Source organism: Rattus rattus, chromosome 8 (assembly GCF_011064425.1).
Source record: "Rattus rattus isolate New Zealand chromosome 8, Rrattus_CSIRO_v1, whole genome shotgun sequence".
NCBI lineage: Eukaryota > Metazoa > Chordata > Mammalia > Rodentia > Muridae > Rattus > Rattus rattus.
In genome coordinates, this window is record NC_046161.1 from 33,116,109 (window position 1) to 33,134,188 (window position 18,080).

General features: G+C 48.0%; 1 protein-coding gene across 1 annotated transcript in view; it reads right to left on the minus strand.

Moving 5' to 3' along the window:
* The window catches only part of Pknox2 (PBX/knotted 1 homeobox 2), a 74,398-nt gene that overhangs the window by 48,560 nt on the left and 7,758 nt on the right, over window positions 1-18,080 (minus strand). The window contains exon 2 of the mRNA XM_032910886.1: window positions 11,594-11,733. Within this exon, the coding sequence (XP_032766777.1) occupies window positions 11,594-11,733 (140 nt within the window). The remainder of the gene's footprint in view (window positions 1-11,593; window positions 11,734-18,080) is intronic.

The following is an 18,080-nucleotide window of genomic DNA, read 5'->3' on the forward strand; positions in this document are numbered from 1 at the left end:
AACAGTGTCAGAATAGATACAGGGTCAGAAACGGGCTGCTGCAGACTAAGAGGGGCTGAGGGATGGTCCCAGGCCTTCGGGCATTACTGTCAGTGCTCTGTGTTATAAATCCTGTGATTCAGTTAAGCCTCTGTCCCTTCTGAATGTCTCAGCCGAATCTTTCCTTGTGACCTTGGCTAGGCTACGGACCTCAATTATGGGTCCAGCCAAGTATGTGGCTACCTGCCTAGGCCGTCCATCTCCTCCCACCACCCTATGGACATCCATGGAGCCTCCAGGCTCCCTCAGCACCCTTTCCTGGCCAGACACATCTGAGTTGTGGGCAGAGGAAGCCCAGGCTCAGTGCCCACTCCTCCCAGAGCTCCCAGTTCCTTCCAAAGGGGAAAGGGTAGTGAAAGCCCTTCCCAGGTGGGGCAGGATGATGAGCAGAGGGTGGGGTGGATGATATGTGGTAGAGATTTCTGGATGGAAACAATGTAGCATGGCCAAAGTCACAGACAGCGTCAGCCTGCTCCAGCAGAGGGCTTGCTGGGGTGGGACACGAAGGGTGAGGCTGGCATTCAAGCCACTGCTTACCCTTACTGACGCACATGGTTGCCAAAGGCACACACACGGGGTGCCGTCTGGGAGAGTCTACCCTGGGGCTGGCATCGTGATACTTTATTGCTAGTATCCCAGGCCAGAGAACATTGGGATCACAGAGACAACATCCCAGAAGGCACTGCTCCAGGCTTTGGTTCTGCACTGGGTTCCAGTGACTTCTTACACCTGAGCTTCCTGTCCCTGTACCCCTCCAAGTCCTTCGAATGATTGGCAGAACCCAGCTCCACACACTATCTCTCCGTGAAGTCACTTGATGAGTTTCTCTATCGGTTGTCTAAGCTCCTTCAGAGCCATCACAGGAAATGCTTGGGTTTCTCTCCTGGCTTCACTCAGTTTACAGTAGGAAGCAGGGGGGTTTGGAACAAATGCAGACTTTGGGGAGACAGCGGCATGATATTTGGACAGGTTATAGAATGTCATGAGCCTCGGTTTTTACTTTTATATATCAGCGATAACCCCTCCTACACATAGTTAACTGAAGAAACCGTCTTTGGCACCCAGTAAGCTATCAACTAATACTCGTTTATGGCCCCGCCCCTGGAAGTATGTGGACTCCTTTATGCAAAGCACCAATGATTCCATCTACTTCCATACATTTACTTCCCCTGTCTGCTGACTCATTTGGCTGGAAAACAGGCCCATGTACTAATCTCGATGGAGGCTCTCAGAAAGAGAGAGGGGTAGAGAGAGAGAGATACCTTGTTATTTTCAGAATGCAAATCCAGCTTCCTTCCTTCCTTCCTTCTTCCTTCCTTCCTTCCTTCCTTCCTTCCTTCCTCCCCTCTGTTGAATCCACACGTGGTGGACAGATTGACTTCCTCTGTCCATCTGCACTTTAGTCTCTGAAACGCCATCTTTTGCTGAGCTTAGAGCTCACTATTTCAGCTCTAGCTGAAGCCCAGAGACCTGCCAGTCACTCTACCCTAATTACAGTCATGCACCGACACACCGACTTTCACATGGGTATTGAGCAGCTGAACTCTGGTTCTCATGCTTGAGCATCAGGCCCGCTACCCCACCGAGCCATCTCTCCAGCCCAACATCATCACGCTTTCAATGTCTAGCGACTCCTTTCTAGTTTTGTGATGGAAAACTATTAAGCAAGTCACGTGACAGGGACACTGTTTTCTGCTGTCCCTCTGATTGGAGTCTCAGTAGCTTCTTGGCCATGATGCCTCCTGCTCTCTATGTCACTTTTGAGCTATTGAGAAAGGGTTTTGTTATGAGTCCCAGGCTGACTTTGAACTTAGGATATAGCTCAGGGTGGCCCCAAACTCCAGCAATATTCCTGTCTTAAGTCTCCTGAATGCTGGGCTTAAAGTCATGAGCCACCAGGCCCAGCCAAAGCTCCTTTATTTTCTTTTAATAATAATAAAAAATACTATCAATAAGAACTCCTTATTTCCCTATGACATCGATTTCTTCCTGCTAATCACAGCTGTTATACACAGAACCATCTCCCTTACTACACAGTGAACAACTGCTGTCTGTGACCTGATAACTTTCCAAATTCCCAATAAATGTAGAAACAGAGTAGTACTAGCAGGGGATCAATAAAGCTCTGACCACTGATGAATGGGAAGGCTCACATGAGGCAAGCACTGTAACTACGGCGATGAGGTTTCTGAGGCAAGAGCCTGCAGTTCTTTCTGGCTTAGAGTCTGTCGTTACTGGGCAAGCTAGCGTCAGATTTAGCCATCCGACAGCTTGTGGACACGGTTGCTGTAAAAGGACCCGCTTCTGCTGGAGTTATGTGGGCGGGAGGGGTGGAAGGTCTTGGGGTGGGGTGTGAAAAAAGGTGCATGTTCAGCCTCTCCTTCTCCCCACTTCAACAGCACCAGATGGAGGGAACAGAGCAGGGTGGGGAGAAGGGGCCAGAAGCCCCTGGTTGGATGTATTTTTACTTCAGGTGTGACGCTGAAAGCATGCAGGATTATTTTTAGTCCTGCCCAGTGGGCGGTATGCTCGCCTGGGTTGCCTTGGAGAGGACTTTTTCTTGTTACTAAATTGGAGCTGCATCTGTTAGGGTTCCTGGGCTGCAACCTAGCTCTCTTCCCCCAGGTGGGTGGGACGGTGCGTGTCGGACCCAGGCATGCCATAGCCTTCTCTGTATCCCTCTATGTGCACATTTGTGTAACATGAATACACACACACAAAGAGAGAGAGAGAGAGAGAGAGAGAGAGAGAGAGAGAGAGAGAACCTGGCACATCAAAAAACAAAATCAATATGAAATCTCAACAATATGGATGTTAAGTCTAGTCTACAAGAGCAAAGATCTAAAAAGTCTCACACGAGACTCCTACCCAGCCCCATTGTGAAAAGCAGAGGTAACAAGCTCAGGGAAGAATCAGCTTTTCCTGAAATTAGGCAGCTAAGGAGAGGCAATCAGAGCTTCTATCCTGGTCACCTGAAATCCAGTCAGCTCACGAACAGGTCACACTGCAGCAGAGGACCCGGTTAGGGGAGGTGAAGGAGGCGGCATCCACTTCGCCTTGGTCACTCGCCCACACATATTTGGTGGCACTTGTTGGGTTATAAGAAACTCTTATTTTTGCTGTAATCTATCCCTATGTACTTAGCACACCCACCATTTGACTGAACTCAGAGGTCCTGAGTTCAAATCCCAGCAACCACATGGTGGCTCACGGCCGTCTGTCATGGGATCCGATGCCCCCTTCTGGTGTGTCTGATGACAGCTACTGTGTACTAGTATACACACCCCGATGTGCTGGGTGGGTGAATGATTTTATCAAGCAAATGATTTGAAACGTAAACTCGGATGTACAAACTCTCAATGCTGAACTCTCCCGTCACTTCCATGAGGTAATGTTGGATTTTTTTTTACATTTATTTATTTAGGTGGGTGGGTGCACATGGGGAGGTCAAAGGACAGCTGGAAAGTTCTGTTCTCTCTTTCTACCGTGTTGGTTCTGGGGGTCAAACATAAGCCCTTAGGCTTGGCAGCAAGCCCCTTTACCCGCTGAGCCATCTCACTGGTCCCCATATGCTAATTTGAATCACTTTGTTCTGTTTCTGTCACAATCCTTGAATATTATGTATCTTGGGGTCAAAAGCCAAGCTGTCCCAAGTATACTTAACCATCAAGACCTCTGCTAAGACAAGAAACCTCTGTTTTATCAGATAGGTGTCCAGAAGTACATCTGCTAATAACATTTCTGGGTGGGAGCAAGGCTACATCCACATTGGTGAGACTCATATTGATTCTGTTTTATGATGTGCCAGGCTCTCTCTTTCTCTGTCTTTCTCTGTCTCTCTCTCTCCGTCTCTGTCTCTGTCTCCTTCTCCCTCTCCCTCTGTTTTCTCTTTGGATGTCTACTCTATAATATGGCAGAAAAGCCTTTTAAAAGAGGGTCAGTGATTTTGCCCAGTGATAGAGCTAGAAGCTTGAAGCCTTAGTCTCTCCACATGACCACGAAGTGGACCAGTGTCTAGGAAGTGCAGAATGTTGCTAGTTAACGGAGGAGTAGGTTGGGCGAGCTGAACAGGTAAGAAGCCTTTGGAGATAGAAGTCCTAAAGCCCCAGGATGCTCTTCTCCCACTTCACCCACCTCTTCTGCATGATTGGTGAGACCCAGTCCTGACTGCTTTCCCTTTTGTAAGGCGGGACAGTGGAGTATGCATCTCAGTTGTAGCCTCTTATCACTGAGGCCTCTGAGTACCAAGCTGGGCATGACCTCGTGAGGATGCGTTTTGGGGCTTCTAGATTCCTGCATCTCTTAGCCGTAAGTTATGTCTAGGAACAATTATGTCTGTGGACGATTCAGCTCAACTAGACTAGGACTGAGGGGTGGAGGCACAGCATTTACCACCTCTAGGCGCACATACTGCTCCAGAACAACGTAGCTGTAGCCCATTGACCTTCCAATAGCCTGTGCAGAAAATAAGCTTGGGCCAAGAGACTTCAGATGGCAGTGGGAAGGGGATAGAATGGGCTCCCCTTGGAACTAGAGAAACTAGAGCATGCTATCACTCCCCAGATAGACTGGAACCCCTGGTGACAGCCATTAGCTAAGATGTTACTTCCCATGCCAGCAAATCCAGCTGCTCCAGGAAGCGTGCAATGGTCACTGAAGTTTCTAGTTCACAAAGCCTCGCCAAGGACACAGCCTGGAACATCTGTCCCTTGTACCTAGTACTTCAGAGGCCTTGGCCCCAGCTCTGGTTTCAATTTCTTCCTTGAAATGACTCATGTCTCTCAAGCTATCCTCAGGCTACCTTACCCAACACATTCTGTAAATGACCAAGCATCATGCCAGTGGAGACAAAGAGTTAAGCCCTAGGGTCACTTACTTGTAGCCAGAACACTCTTTGGTCACAGGGTGGACAAACTCCCTCAGTGACGCATCGTTAGAAAGTGGCAGTTCCCAGGGCCCTGGCCAGGAAGCTGCTGAAGAGGACAGTGACAACAGGACCCCTGTCACTTGTCTATCCTGATCCTAGGGACACTGACTTCCTAGCACCTCTCGGCCCAGCCCCTGCAAGGAGGACTTTGATGCCACTCTCTCAGGGTTTGCCTCCCTTGGGAAAGTATGACTCTCCCACACATGCCTTAAGTCAGATATTTGGATACTGTTTTAGATCCCTTACCGTGTGCCAAATTTATATTTTAGCTACTCTTTATGTCCCTTCCCCTCCCCCAACCCCCTCCCCCTGCCCTGTCTGCACATTTCCTCATCGAACAATGCCTTTGGGACTTAATACAATGCTCTATGTACACACGGTACACTAAATAAATGCTTCGTTGAGTAGCACTGTGAAAACCAGAGTCTGCTACTATCACCAGAGCCCCTGCCCTTTACTTTCTAGACCTGATGACCCTGCTTGTGTTTCAATTTCCAAAAACATTCAACAGCAGCTGGCACCTACAGAGAACACTTACCATCCGCCAGGTGTGCACACGTGGTGTGCGTGTGTGCACACACGTTGTGGGAGCACACTTGCCCATGCATAAGGCAGGAAGAGGTTCCCATCAGATGTCTTCTACTTTCATTCCCCACATTATTTTTTGAGACCGGTGCTTGCCCAGGATCCAGCTGCCCAGGCACGCCCATCACTGCCGTTACAAATGAGCACTTGCCTTGCCCTGTGTTTTTTGCTGTTGTTGTTTGTTTGTTTTTAGAGATCCAAACTCAGATCTCCATGCTTGAGCTGCAAACACCTCACTCTTGAGCCCCTCCTCAGCACCTGCCCCCACCCGGGTTCTTTACTAAGCCTCTGCCTGTGCAATCTAATCCTCCTGGCAGCCCTGATGAAGATATAGTGTTACGTTCACTCCCATTTAGTGAGGAGGAAGCCAGGGCACAGAAACACTGAGCGCCCAGTTGTGGAACCAGCCCGTGAACCATGCGGCTGCCGGGGCTGGGCTCCTAATACCGAAACCCACATCACTGAATGTTTCAGATCGAGGCGGCCAAAGCCACACAAAACGGGGCCTATGCGTAAGACCCTCCGGTCCACTCAGCACGCACTGCTCTCCGCAGTGGACATTGCCCAGCGTTATGTAACTTTATCCTGGGCATTAGTGTTTTCTTTGCTGCAGTTGAGAAAACGGAGGCTCGGAGAGATTAACTCACCCAAGGCGACAAAGTTAGTTATCACCACGTCTATTTCTAGAACATCATTCTGCTTCCCCTGCCTAGCATGGGTTGCTAAACTGAATTTGCACCTCCAGCTGAAGGGACTGTCGGGATCAAGCCTCAGGATTCGGTGACCTTTAGGAGGGTCTCATGGGAGTGATTTGACCGCTGTTCCCTGTCCCACTTCCGCCCTTCTCCCACAGGTGTGGATTTGAGACGAACCCAGTCTGGATGCAACAGGAACGAGTGTAATACACACAGCACTTTAGGAATTCACCTTGGTTTACTGAGTGACAGTTGGACTTGGCATGAGATCTCAAGGGATAGGGCACACCCGGGTGAGGATCCCTGCTGAATGGCTCACGGGAACTGGGGGACTGGTTTAAGTCTTCCAAGTGCAGTATGCAAAAACACCCCAAGATTCTAAGTCAGGAGAAAAGAAAGGGGGTGAAAGTGTTTAAAGCAGGGCCTCTGGAATTGCCACGATGGAGTTCCCTCACTGGTAAGCCAGCGAAGGCTCTCGGACAAGGGTGGATGCTGAGAGTGGGCTTGTGCAAGCAGACAGAGACTTAGCAGCATCCCCAAAGCTGAAAACTCTTGGCCTTGGCATGCATGTGGAGCACTACGGTGCATGCACACAGATCCAGCACTTACTCCACCCTCTGCACTTTTTGAAGCATTAAGTCATCAAAGAGAGAACATTTCAAGTTAAGACTCCAGAGTTAGACCGGAGGGTTCAGAACCGGGAGTGGAGGATCAAGGCCATTGAAAGCCACTGAATCTGCACATGGGATTATCCCCCCTCCCTCCATTTGTAAACAGAGACTGTGTATCTGTGACCTGGCTCCTTGCATTCGGATTGTACTTCATGCTGGCAAGACCCAGTCCTGTGCATTTCTTTCCAGCTCTTCAGTAGCAGTTTTGAGTGGGTCATGGAAGGAACATTTACAACCCGGAAATTGGCAAATGTTACAAACCGTGCTCTTTGCTTGTCCCCCCTCCCCCAACACACACACTAATTGCCAGCATCTCATACTAGGACCACGGGGTACTGTCTGACCTATTTAATCCCCTCAACAAGCAATTCAGCACCTTCTTTGCCTGTGCTGTACGCTGTGTTGAGTGCTGGGGACAGAGCAATGAGCAAGATAGATAGGAACCCAAACCTGTCTGCATGGAGTTAACGGTCCAGCAAGTGGAGGGCACAGACATGTTCATCCAGATGTTAATCCAGTTAATTTGCCGAGCAACGGCACAAAAACTACGGGTCAGAGATCCTCCACCTGATTCTGCAGCTGACCCCTAGTGCTTTTTAATGGGCAAGCGGAGCACAATTGGCTTTACTATATATTTTTTTTCCTATTCAGACCTCCAGCCCACATTTCTTTATCATAGGTAACTTCAGCCCTGACAGGGGGTCACAGCTCTCAGAGAGGTTCTTGCAGCCATAGGAGAGACAGCTGCCAGTACCTTAGCTGAGCATGTTCTGCAAAGTCACCCTCCTTCCCCCCTCTCGCCCTCCTCCCTACCTCGCACCTGGCCAGCCTAGCTCCCTGCCACTCTTCTGCTCCCCAGGACATCATGGTTTCCATGGGAACCCACACACTTCAAAGGGGAATGAAGGAGACTGGAAGGGGAGGCAGGGGAGTGAAAGCTGGATTAACCTCACCCTCTTGGCCCCCTCTCTGCTCTGCACCCTAATCCCTCCGTCTCAAACTGCACCTGACACCTGACCGCCCATCCTGCAGCGTGGCAGGTGGGGTGTGGCAGTCCAAGTTAAATTTGAACTTCCCTGGAAGGAGACAGCAGAGATGAGGTGGGGGCTGAGAAAACTGAGGACCATCCAAACCTAAACCTCCTTACTCCATAGGCCTCCCCTCCTCCGATTCCCTCTCATCATTGCTCCTGGGCCACAAACACAATTACCCGGGATGTGCATCCAATCATGGGATCTGCTTGGATTAGACTGAAATCATTAATCTGAGCCGGAGCTCCTGGTTGCTTTGCTGATTAGCCCAGATGATGCACCGGTATGATCCAATTAAAGACAGGCTCTGCTCGCCCCCTCCCCCAGCTTCCAGATCAGAAGGGAACCAATACATTTCATTAACACATCCTTATACACAAATAAAACCTTGGGGGCACTGGCAGGCCCCTCCCCCCCTTGCCACACTGTCCCTCTGCCTGTCTGCAGGGCAGGGGTGGGGGAGCTTCCCCCCATCTTTTTCCATCTATAGTTCTGGAAGGGGCCACAGGGAAGACTTCCTAAAAACATAGTGTTGGGCACTAATCTGAATGGAAGGGCCTTGTTACATTTATTGACATAAAACGTGGACTCCCTAATGTGCTTTGGAACAACCAAACTGCCCCGAACAGGCAAATCTAATTAAAATAACTGACCCTACAGGAGGCTGGGTATCCAAGCAGTGACTGCGGAGAGGGCTGCTGGTACTAATAGGAGAGGTATGAATATAGGAGATAACTCTGGGGCTCTGGGCCTAGAGGCGATAGGACCAGAGAGCTAGACGGTGGTACAGGGGTTAGTCCCAACCTAGCTGTGAGGAGCTAGGCAGCCATGTTTGCCTAGGAGTCCCTGTACGGGGTCAGATGGTCACAAGTCCACCGCGGGCAAATGCTAAGACTTCTGTTGGGTTATCCCAGGGGACGATAAGGGATGAGCTGGAAGAAGTGTTAATGGAAGGACTATCTGAGTCCTATTTCACGAGACATGGAGGACAGGTCTGGTGGGTCACCTCTCCTGGAGCTTGGCTTGGGTGTAGCATGAACCTGGGATCCTGGGAAGGACTCTGGGGCCCAGGGATCTTGCTATGATGGTATCGTGGAGGGCAACTCTGCTTTATGCCAGCCATGGTGCCAAGTGCTTACACAGGCTGCCTCATTAACTCCTCTTAATGCTTCCCGAGTCTATCATGAACCTTTAGGCTCAGTAAGAGGTAGAAGCAATTTTGGATTTCCAGAAACTTCATTTCTAGCAGATATCATGACTTGATGCACAATGGTGGTCGTGTTTGTGGCCTAGGGGCAGGAGTGAGAGAGGTCAGAGGAAGGGAGATGGGTGAGGTGGGGATGGGGGGGAGGGGTTGTAGAATGCTCAATCTTCTCCGCCCCCCACCTTAAGCTCCCTCTTTTCTCCCAAAGAGCACTCTTGCTAAAACTTGTATTGTTCTATATGTACGACTGTTCTGCCTGGATGCATGCTTGTGCCTCTCAAAGTCAGAAGAGGCATTGGATCCCCTGGAACCGGACTATTGTGAGCTGTCATGTGGGTGCTGGGAATCGAACATGCATCCTCTGGAAGAGCAGCCAGTTCCTTTAACCTCAGAGCCATCTCTTCAGGCCCAAAGATCCTCTTAATCAGACGCGTTCTCTGTGATCTATGCTCACCACACACCCCACCCCTAAGGGTCTGAAGAGACGCCTGAGATCACCCTCTACGGTACATATGAATCACCCAGGACCATGTGAATTTCATATATCGAATCCTGAGGTTAGGTTGGGCTTCAAGATGTCTTTCTAATCATCTCTAATCTAGTCATACGATGCGCTGCGGCTGACCCGTGAACCACATGGGGAGTGGCGGTTGTCTAAATTGAGCACTATGAGCCATCAGGCCACGAGGGTAGCTTGCAGAGGTCACTTTGCTTCCTCTCCCTTCTCAGGCTGCTGACAGAGGCTCCCACGAGCTCCTTTACAGGCAGCTGTGTGATCACTTTTCAGCAGGAGCTGCTCCGGCCACTAGCTCATCCTATGATCCTATAACACAGCAGATTCTGTTTTGCCTGAAAGGGCTGGCCTAGGTGTTTCTCCACCTGGTGGAGTCTCTTGTTCAGCCAGTAAGACCAGCCACAAACGCTGCCACCCAAAGAAAACCTGCCCAGTGTCTCTGAGTACACCGTGGTGGCTTCTTATTTGCATATCTATTGGTTCCTGGGGTGACAAGTACTGGTGTTTACTTTCCTACCCGACTCTCTTTCCCAGGAGTCTAACACAGTGCCTGCAATATTAATAGTAATGATTTTATAGGAGACTATGAGAGAGGGAGAGAGGGAGGGAAGGACACTGAGAGAGGCTAGTTTGCCCTCCCTGGGCGTTATCAACACCAGTTACTGATCCCAGAATTCTTTGGGCAGAGCCCTGCATCCAAGGGCAGCTGGGCCTGGCTTTATTCTTTGCACAAGGCAAGGACCAGGTACTGTTCTATTTTACTGCAGGGCCTAGGTGTTGGCATCGGAGGCAATCAGCTTATCTGAGTAACTAAAAATAATGCTGAGGATAATGATGATAACATCACTAATTACAACCATTATCATATAGGCATTGTCTTTGGGGTGTGGGGGAAGGAAGGATTCGGTCTTCCTATTCATTTGTCTTCCCGTTTGCCTGTCTTGGGTGCATTATTCCCCGTGTTACTGGCATTAGCTGTGATGCATACCTTCCTCAGGTATGTTGCACTTGCTGATGCACGAGAACTTGCACAGGTGCATGTGAGCCATTGTCCAGCCTCAACACCAAGTGAAGTCTTGGGCATCTTTTTTTTGTACCGTGGGATCCTCATGAATGCATGACAATAACAATTTCATTCAGGTCTGTTTTGAGATAACCACACCCTCTTCCCCAACCACACACACAGGAACTGGAGTTCATTAAAGTTGATGGGGATTCCCCTGAGCTTCACCACCTTCTCATTCAGGATGCCGCCCTGCCCTGGGTACGCGGCTCAAGCAGAAGGAGATGACCGAGCAGAGGAGCCTTTTCTCCACAAACTCACCCTGGGGAAGTACCAGGACCCACACAGTCACATGCAACACCTCTTGCTATGAGCATGAATCAGAGGGGGGCCCAAGGAACAGCTGGGGCCACATTTACCTGGGATGCTGACAAAGATAATTCACACCCCTCTTCCTGGTGATTGACCAACTGATTCAACCTGTCTGAGCCTGCAGCCTAGACCTGGGTGTTTTGATGAGCTCTCCCTGTTTGCATGCACGCAAAGTTTAGTGACTATCAAGTTGTAGATGGGACAACCAGATGACTAGTGAACTTGTTGGAGTGAAGGCAATGAGAAGCGGGGCGAGGAGAGGGTTTGGTTGGATGAACTGAGGGTTTCTGATGTTTATTAGGAACTCCCTTCCCACTTGAGATGGGAAGGGAGTTTTCATGGCTGATACTGCCCCCATACCCTCATATCTCTCACAGATACTTCCAGTAGCTAAAGTAAACCCACAGGGAACGGCTAGGGGTAAGCGGATTCTGAATTGGCTTGAGAGAGGGGGAAGCTCAAGCAAGCGGTTTCCGGCTATCACTGTTGACCAGTGTACCCTCTGATCTGCATTCTCATACGTCAGCTAAGGCTTGCTGGAGAGTCCCCTACCTGTACACAGCTCGCTTGTCTGCTTCAAGCTGGGCCTGGGGATCAATGGGGGCACTGGGCACAGGTGTGCTGGCGGTGGCTGAGGGTGCTGAGATGTGAACAGCCTGGGCCTTGGAAGGTGGCTGGGCAGTTGCTGTCATCTGCAGAGAGAAGAAACAGGAAGGCAGATTAGGTGGAGTGAGAAAGGTCTCCCTTGGACTATGCTGGACCTGGAGGGGGGAAAATGGGTCTCCTGTAGCCCAGGTTGGCTTAAACCTTGATGTCTTTCTAAGGCTCACCTTGAATGAGTGCTCTTCCTGTTTCTGTTTCCCAAATACTGGGACCATAGCATACATACCTACCATGTCTTGGTCTAAGAGGTGGCTCTTAATGCAAATGTTGTGATCTTTGCCCAGAAGTAGAAAAATAAAAATAAAAACAAAAACAAAAACAAAACCATAATACAACAAACTGCTTAAATTACTCTCGTGAGTCTTTTTGGTATGGGAGGTTTGACTGCCTGTATGTGTACCATGTACATGTCTAGTGCTGTTAAGTTCAGAAGATGGCGGTGGGTCTCCCCTGAAACTGGAGTTAAAGATGGTTGTGAGCTGCTATGTGGGTGCTGGAAGTGAACTCAGGTTCTCTGCAAGGACATCAAGTGCTATTAACCGCCGAGCCATCTCTCCAGCCCCTGTTTATGAGTCTTTTTGACAGTAATGAGTTTAATTAGATAGCTTTGAAAGTAGAAAAAAAATAGGCTGAGTACTTTTCATTTGGACAGTTCTATTCATCCCTTCTCATGCAAGTCAAGAGGTAACTCTTCAGGTAGTTTTAATGGCCAACTGAATGGCTGTGCAAATTTGGCTTATATAGCCACTCGAAGATGAAGTTTTTAACAGACAATGGACAGATGTCTGCTCTTGATTGGAGCAACAACTTTAGAAAAAATGGTTTTCATAGCATGTCATAGGGTTTTGAGGGTATTCCAAGGTCTACAATTTTACAGCAACTATACCAATTCCTTTCAATATAATACATTGACTTTCCTGTTTAACGTTCCATTTAAAGAAATGGTCCAGTATCTCTACAATTTTTGAAAACCATTATTATAGAACTTAATTCTTTTACATTATATTTCTTCTAGTTAAATAGACTCCTAGAACGGTATCAATGCATCCTTCCACCTCTCCCGGATACCAAGACATCTCAATGTCCTTGGCCAGAGCTCACATCTGGCTCTGGTGCTAAGGCCTTCTTCACCACCCCCTGGCACTCAACTGGCCATACTTAAATAAAAACGACTGACGTTCGATGAGAAAAAGAGTCAACGACTAAATGAATGCATATGCTTGGAAGGAATCAGGCGTGTCACAGCTTGGGAGTTCATAATAGGATCTGTGTCCATGCTCTATGGAAGAGAAAGTATTGTGTGAATATATCACATTACTGCTGCGTGTATGTCCCTAGGACATAGGCAGATCTTGTTTTCTCTACATATATTTCTGCTTGGGTACCACCCTTTAAAGAATAACCCACCCCCCATCTGCCCCTTGCTTTAGTTTTCTGCATATTCATCAGCCTGACCATAAACTATATGTTTATTTGGTTATTTTCTCCCCACTCCTCTCTAAAATGCAAGGAGGGCTCATAACAGTTGCATTCTGCCACTAGAAGGCATTAAATATTTGTTGAATCAATGAATTAATGAATAGCAGAGGGTAAACAAGACACCATAAGAGAAGGATCCATGTTTTACTATACTGTGTCATTTTTTTTTTCAAAAAGAAACACCCCTACCACCATAGAATACAAACTCAGTGCACAGGAGATGGTGCCCCAAGGCCAGCAGACAACTGTCCTCTTACCAGCCTTTGACCTCAGACAAATCCCTTAACTTGCCTAAGCTCCTTTTGCCTAAGCTCCTTTTTTTTTCCCTCATCAGTATACATTTAGGATTGATGGTCTTTAAAGAGATGCTACATGATGGAAGTGTGAGGCAAATGTACTAGACTTCACAATGGGCACACTCAGTTCAAACAGTGGTCGCCTTTACAGTGATCTGGGCCCTCACCCATTAATATAATTAGTGTTTGCAGGCACTTCCAGAGTCCCTGCCACACACTAGACACTGCTAGGCTCCGGGCTTACAAGAGCAGTGCCTGACAACATGGAAAATTTGGCAAGATCATTAAAATGCCAGAAGTGGAAAATACAGTATAATTCACTACAGCAAGGCATCTTCCACTGTATGTGGCCTGGTGGACAACTGCATGGATTGTGAACTACACCTCACAGACAACAATTAAAGGACAGACATCAGCATGGTAGAGGTTTCTAGTCAAAGGCTTCCTTATTTTGGTCATTTTTTTCAACATTTTTTTCTTGGCGATTTAAAGGTTGTCTGAGCACCAAACACAGACACTATTGCTGATGCCAAGAAGTGCTTACTGACAGGAGTCCGATATAGCTGTCCCCTGAGAGGCTCTGCCAGAGCCAGACCAATACAGATGCAGATATACATAGCCAAACATCAGACAGACAAAGCATAGAGACCCCAAAGGAGGAGTTAGGGTAAGGACTGAAGGAACTGAAGGGGTTTGCAACCCCATAGGAAGAACAATAATATCAACCAACCAGACTCCCCAGAGCGCCCAGGGACTAAACCAGGAACCAAAGAGTACAAATGGGGTGTGGGGGGGATTCATGGCTCCAGCTGGATATGTAGCAGAGGATGGCCTTATCTTGCATCACTGGGACGGGAACCCCTTGGTCCTGGGGAGGCTTGATGACCAAGGGTAGGGGAATACTAGGGCACTGAGGCAGGAGTAGGTGGGCAGGTAGGGGAGCACCTTCATAAAGGCAGGAGGGACGGGGAAGCGGGGAAGGGAATAGGAGGTTTGTGGAGGGGAAACTGGGAAGGGAGATAACATTTGAAGTGTAAATAAATAAAATAATCAATAAAAAGAAAGGAAAAACAAATACAAAGAAAAGGAGGTTGTCTGAGGAAATGTTCAACAAATTTATGGATGGTGAGAAACTTGGGCCCAAAAGATCTTTACAGATTTGGACAAGAGGGCAAACCTAATAAGATTATTTTTCATCTAATAAGTTAAAATTGAACACTTCTAAAAATAAAACATAATCAATAATGTGAGTGCAGAACAGGGGGTACAGGGGTTATCATCAGTGCATTAGCTGATGGCTAGTTCAATACATCCAAGGTGTAATGTGTCCACGAACAACACACAAGCAAATCCCAACATGAACGGATGCTGTCTGAGGATGCTTTAAGGAAAGCCTAGAGCACAACGAGGTGGTTGGGATCCTGTTTTCCCTTGGATTAAACAAGTACGTGAAGGCACGTTCAGAGGACAGCTGACCAGCATGGCGATGGCATTCTGTAGTTTGTTTCAAGACAACTCCATGTAGGACCTAGAATGTGTATGCATGATTTGGTAGCCAGGGGAAATAGGAGGACATGAGACTTCCCTTTAAATATCTGAGTGAGGGGATTATAATTAAACAGGAGAGTTGTAGAATTTGCTCCAGTAGTAAAGTGAGCACAACTACATCAACAGAGCTCATCCGATGGTGAAATGTCAGTGCACTGATACACTCTGCTATGCCCACTAGGTAAATTGTCAGGTGTCCTTGAAAGAATCCACGGAGCTTTGACTAAGATGAGATTCTAGAGAAGGGCAAGGGAGGAACTCTTCTGTTTGACTGGGGAAAGGCAATGGAAGGCCCTGATGGGATAAAGATGAATGCTTAGAATGAAAATTAAATCAAAATTGGTCATTTGCTGATCTCCTGAGAGACCCTCAGAGACTCCTAGAGGGTGGGAGAGACCAGAGCTGGTTTGAGAGGGAGGATGACTCAAATTTATGTGGCTTGTGGGGGCTGATCCAGCGAAGTCTGCATTTCTTTCAGGCTTGGAGGATGAACGTTTATTTCCGAATAGGTTTCTTTCGCTAGCCATTTCCAAAGACCTGGAATTCAAATAGGACCAGCCACTGTTTACAAGGTCAGAGACCCTCAGGAGAATGGGGGTGATTTGAAATCAGTTTTAGGGGCATCAAATTCTAAAGGGCAGGAGCAGGGGGAGAAGCTGGGAGAACCAGAGCAGGGCAGGGTAGGGCAGGGCAGGGCAGGGCAGGGCAGGGCAGGGCAGGGCAGGGCAGGGCTATTAAATGGGTTCATGGAAGTGCCTGTGAAACTGATGGTTGAAATTTTGGGGAATTTCGTACACTGGTTGATGTCTGGGTGTCTTGAAATTGGCCACAGTGGGAGCACTTACAGCAAGGAAATTGGTGAATGGTGCAAATCAGGACTGGATCCCCTTCTCCAACCCATGCTTCCAGAGCCAATTACTAACTAGCACACTAATTCCAGGGTACTTCCCAATTGACTTCCACCCACTTTCCTTGCTTTGACATGGGAAAAAATTAACCATACATCTCCACAAGGCCATTCGGAACATTCACAGCTGCTCTCAAATGGGCTATTCATCCAGGGCATTTCCTTTAGGGAAATTGTACCTGTATGGCTCACTGTGGACAAGGCAGGGGATGGCTTTAATGCAGACATGCAGCACCGTCCTCTTACAAGTAGAGGAAGCTAGGGCACAGAGAAGGAGGGAGGCAGAGTTATCCAATGCCCTGAGAGCACACTAGGGAATCAGAAAAGCCTCAGCAAGTGAAGGAGCCTGGATCAGGCCTGGGGTCAATGAACCACTAACGGTTCTTAGTGATGAGTTTTGGGGCAAGTCTCCTGGCATTATTAAATTTCCTAATCAAGAGTAATACCTAGGGGCTGGAGAGATGGCTCAGAGGTTAAGAGCACTGACTGCTCTTCCAGAGGTCCTGAGTTCAAATCCCAGCATGGTGGCTCACAACCATCTGTAATGGGATCTGATGCCCTCTTCTGGTGTGTCTGAAGACAGTGACAGTGTACTCATATATAATAAATAAATAAATCTTTAAAAAGAAAGAGTAATACCTAACACAGACTAAGGGGAGTAATCAAGGGAACAAGATTATGCCTAGTGGACAGGGCATTATGGTGTTGGCTCTGAGGAGGCCCATCTATGTGGTTCCTGACTCTTTTCTCTTAGCTGTGGGTCCTTCTTGGAGTGAAGACCTTGGGACCAGTACCTGCCTGCTTCCCTTTTTCTGTGTACCCAAGATGGAACTAGCCAAAATCCTTGACTTCAAGGACTCCCGTCCAATCTCTCTCTCTCTCTCTCTCTCTCTCTCTCTCTCTCTCTCTCTCTCTCCTTCCTTTCCTTTCTTCCTTTCCTCTTTCTTCCTTCCTTTCTTTCTTTCCTTCCTTTCTTTCCTTCCTTCCTTTCTCTTTCTTTCTTCTTCCTCTTCCTCCTCCTGTTCCTCTTCTTTTTGGTATATGTATGGATGTTTTGTCTACATGTATGTTTGTGTATCACATGCATGACTGGTGTCCACAGAGGTCAGAAGAGGGTGTCGATCTTCTGGATCTGTAGCTACAGACAGTAACGAGCTGCCACGTAGGCGCTGGGAGTCAAACCTACCTCCTCTGGACGAGCAACAAGTGCTCCTAGCCTCAGAGCCATCTCTCTAACTCCCTTGTTCCAATTCTTAAGTCGTGTTTCCTGTCTGCCACTCTATAAATGGGAAGAGTCAAGGCTATGAATGCATGACTAGATATACAGTATCTAGGGGAGCTAAGAGATCCAACTACTCTGACAATCTTATCTTGGAACGAGTAGAAGAATTTCTGGATAACCGTAAGAGAAGTCAGAAAGTGGCATGTTCATGGCCCACACTAGCACTTTATGACACCTTCCCATTAAACACCTCCCTTCTCTAGTAGTAGCAGGGGAACAGCCAGCACCTATCAGAGTCTACCTGACTGATCATACAAGGTTGCAGTAGGCCTTCAAGCTGAAGAGCAATCCTGGGCAGTTCCTCAGTCCATTTTATAGAAAAGAAAACGGACATTCATGCAGCTGAAGAGACTCCTGAAGATCTTTGTTACCTGTGTCCGTAACCCAGTGAATTTCAGGTCAATTTTCCTGACAGTGATTGTGCTGAAAACACTTCCAACTTAGGTGAAACCTAACGAGAGAGTTATGGAGGGCTTATTAGCCCAAAGTGACCTACTGCTCCATTGATTTTTCTTCAGGAGAACAGAGAGGCCCTCTGGAAACCCTGAACTACGGGACAAAAGCTGGGCTAGGGGCCCTGAGCTCCCAATTGTGGTCAATGCTATGTCCTGGCAGGATCTGCTGGGAATTCTGCTTTGATACTCACAGAGTGGAAGCAGGTACCTTAAGTAGAGAACCACAACAAAGTCTTCCTAGCAGGTTAGAAAGGCACTTTGCATTAGGAAGAGCAGAGTGCTCCCATCACATAAAAGTCGTTTTGAATTTCACCCTTGACCCTGACTGCTGGGCAACTTTGCGTGTGTCATTTGCCCTTCAGATGCCTTATCTGAGGAAAAAGAGTGATGTTTCCTACCCCCTCTCTGC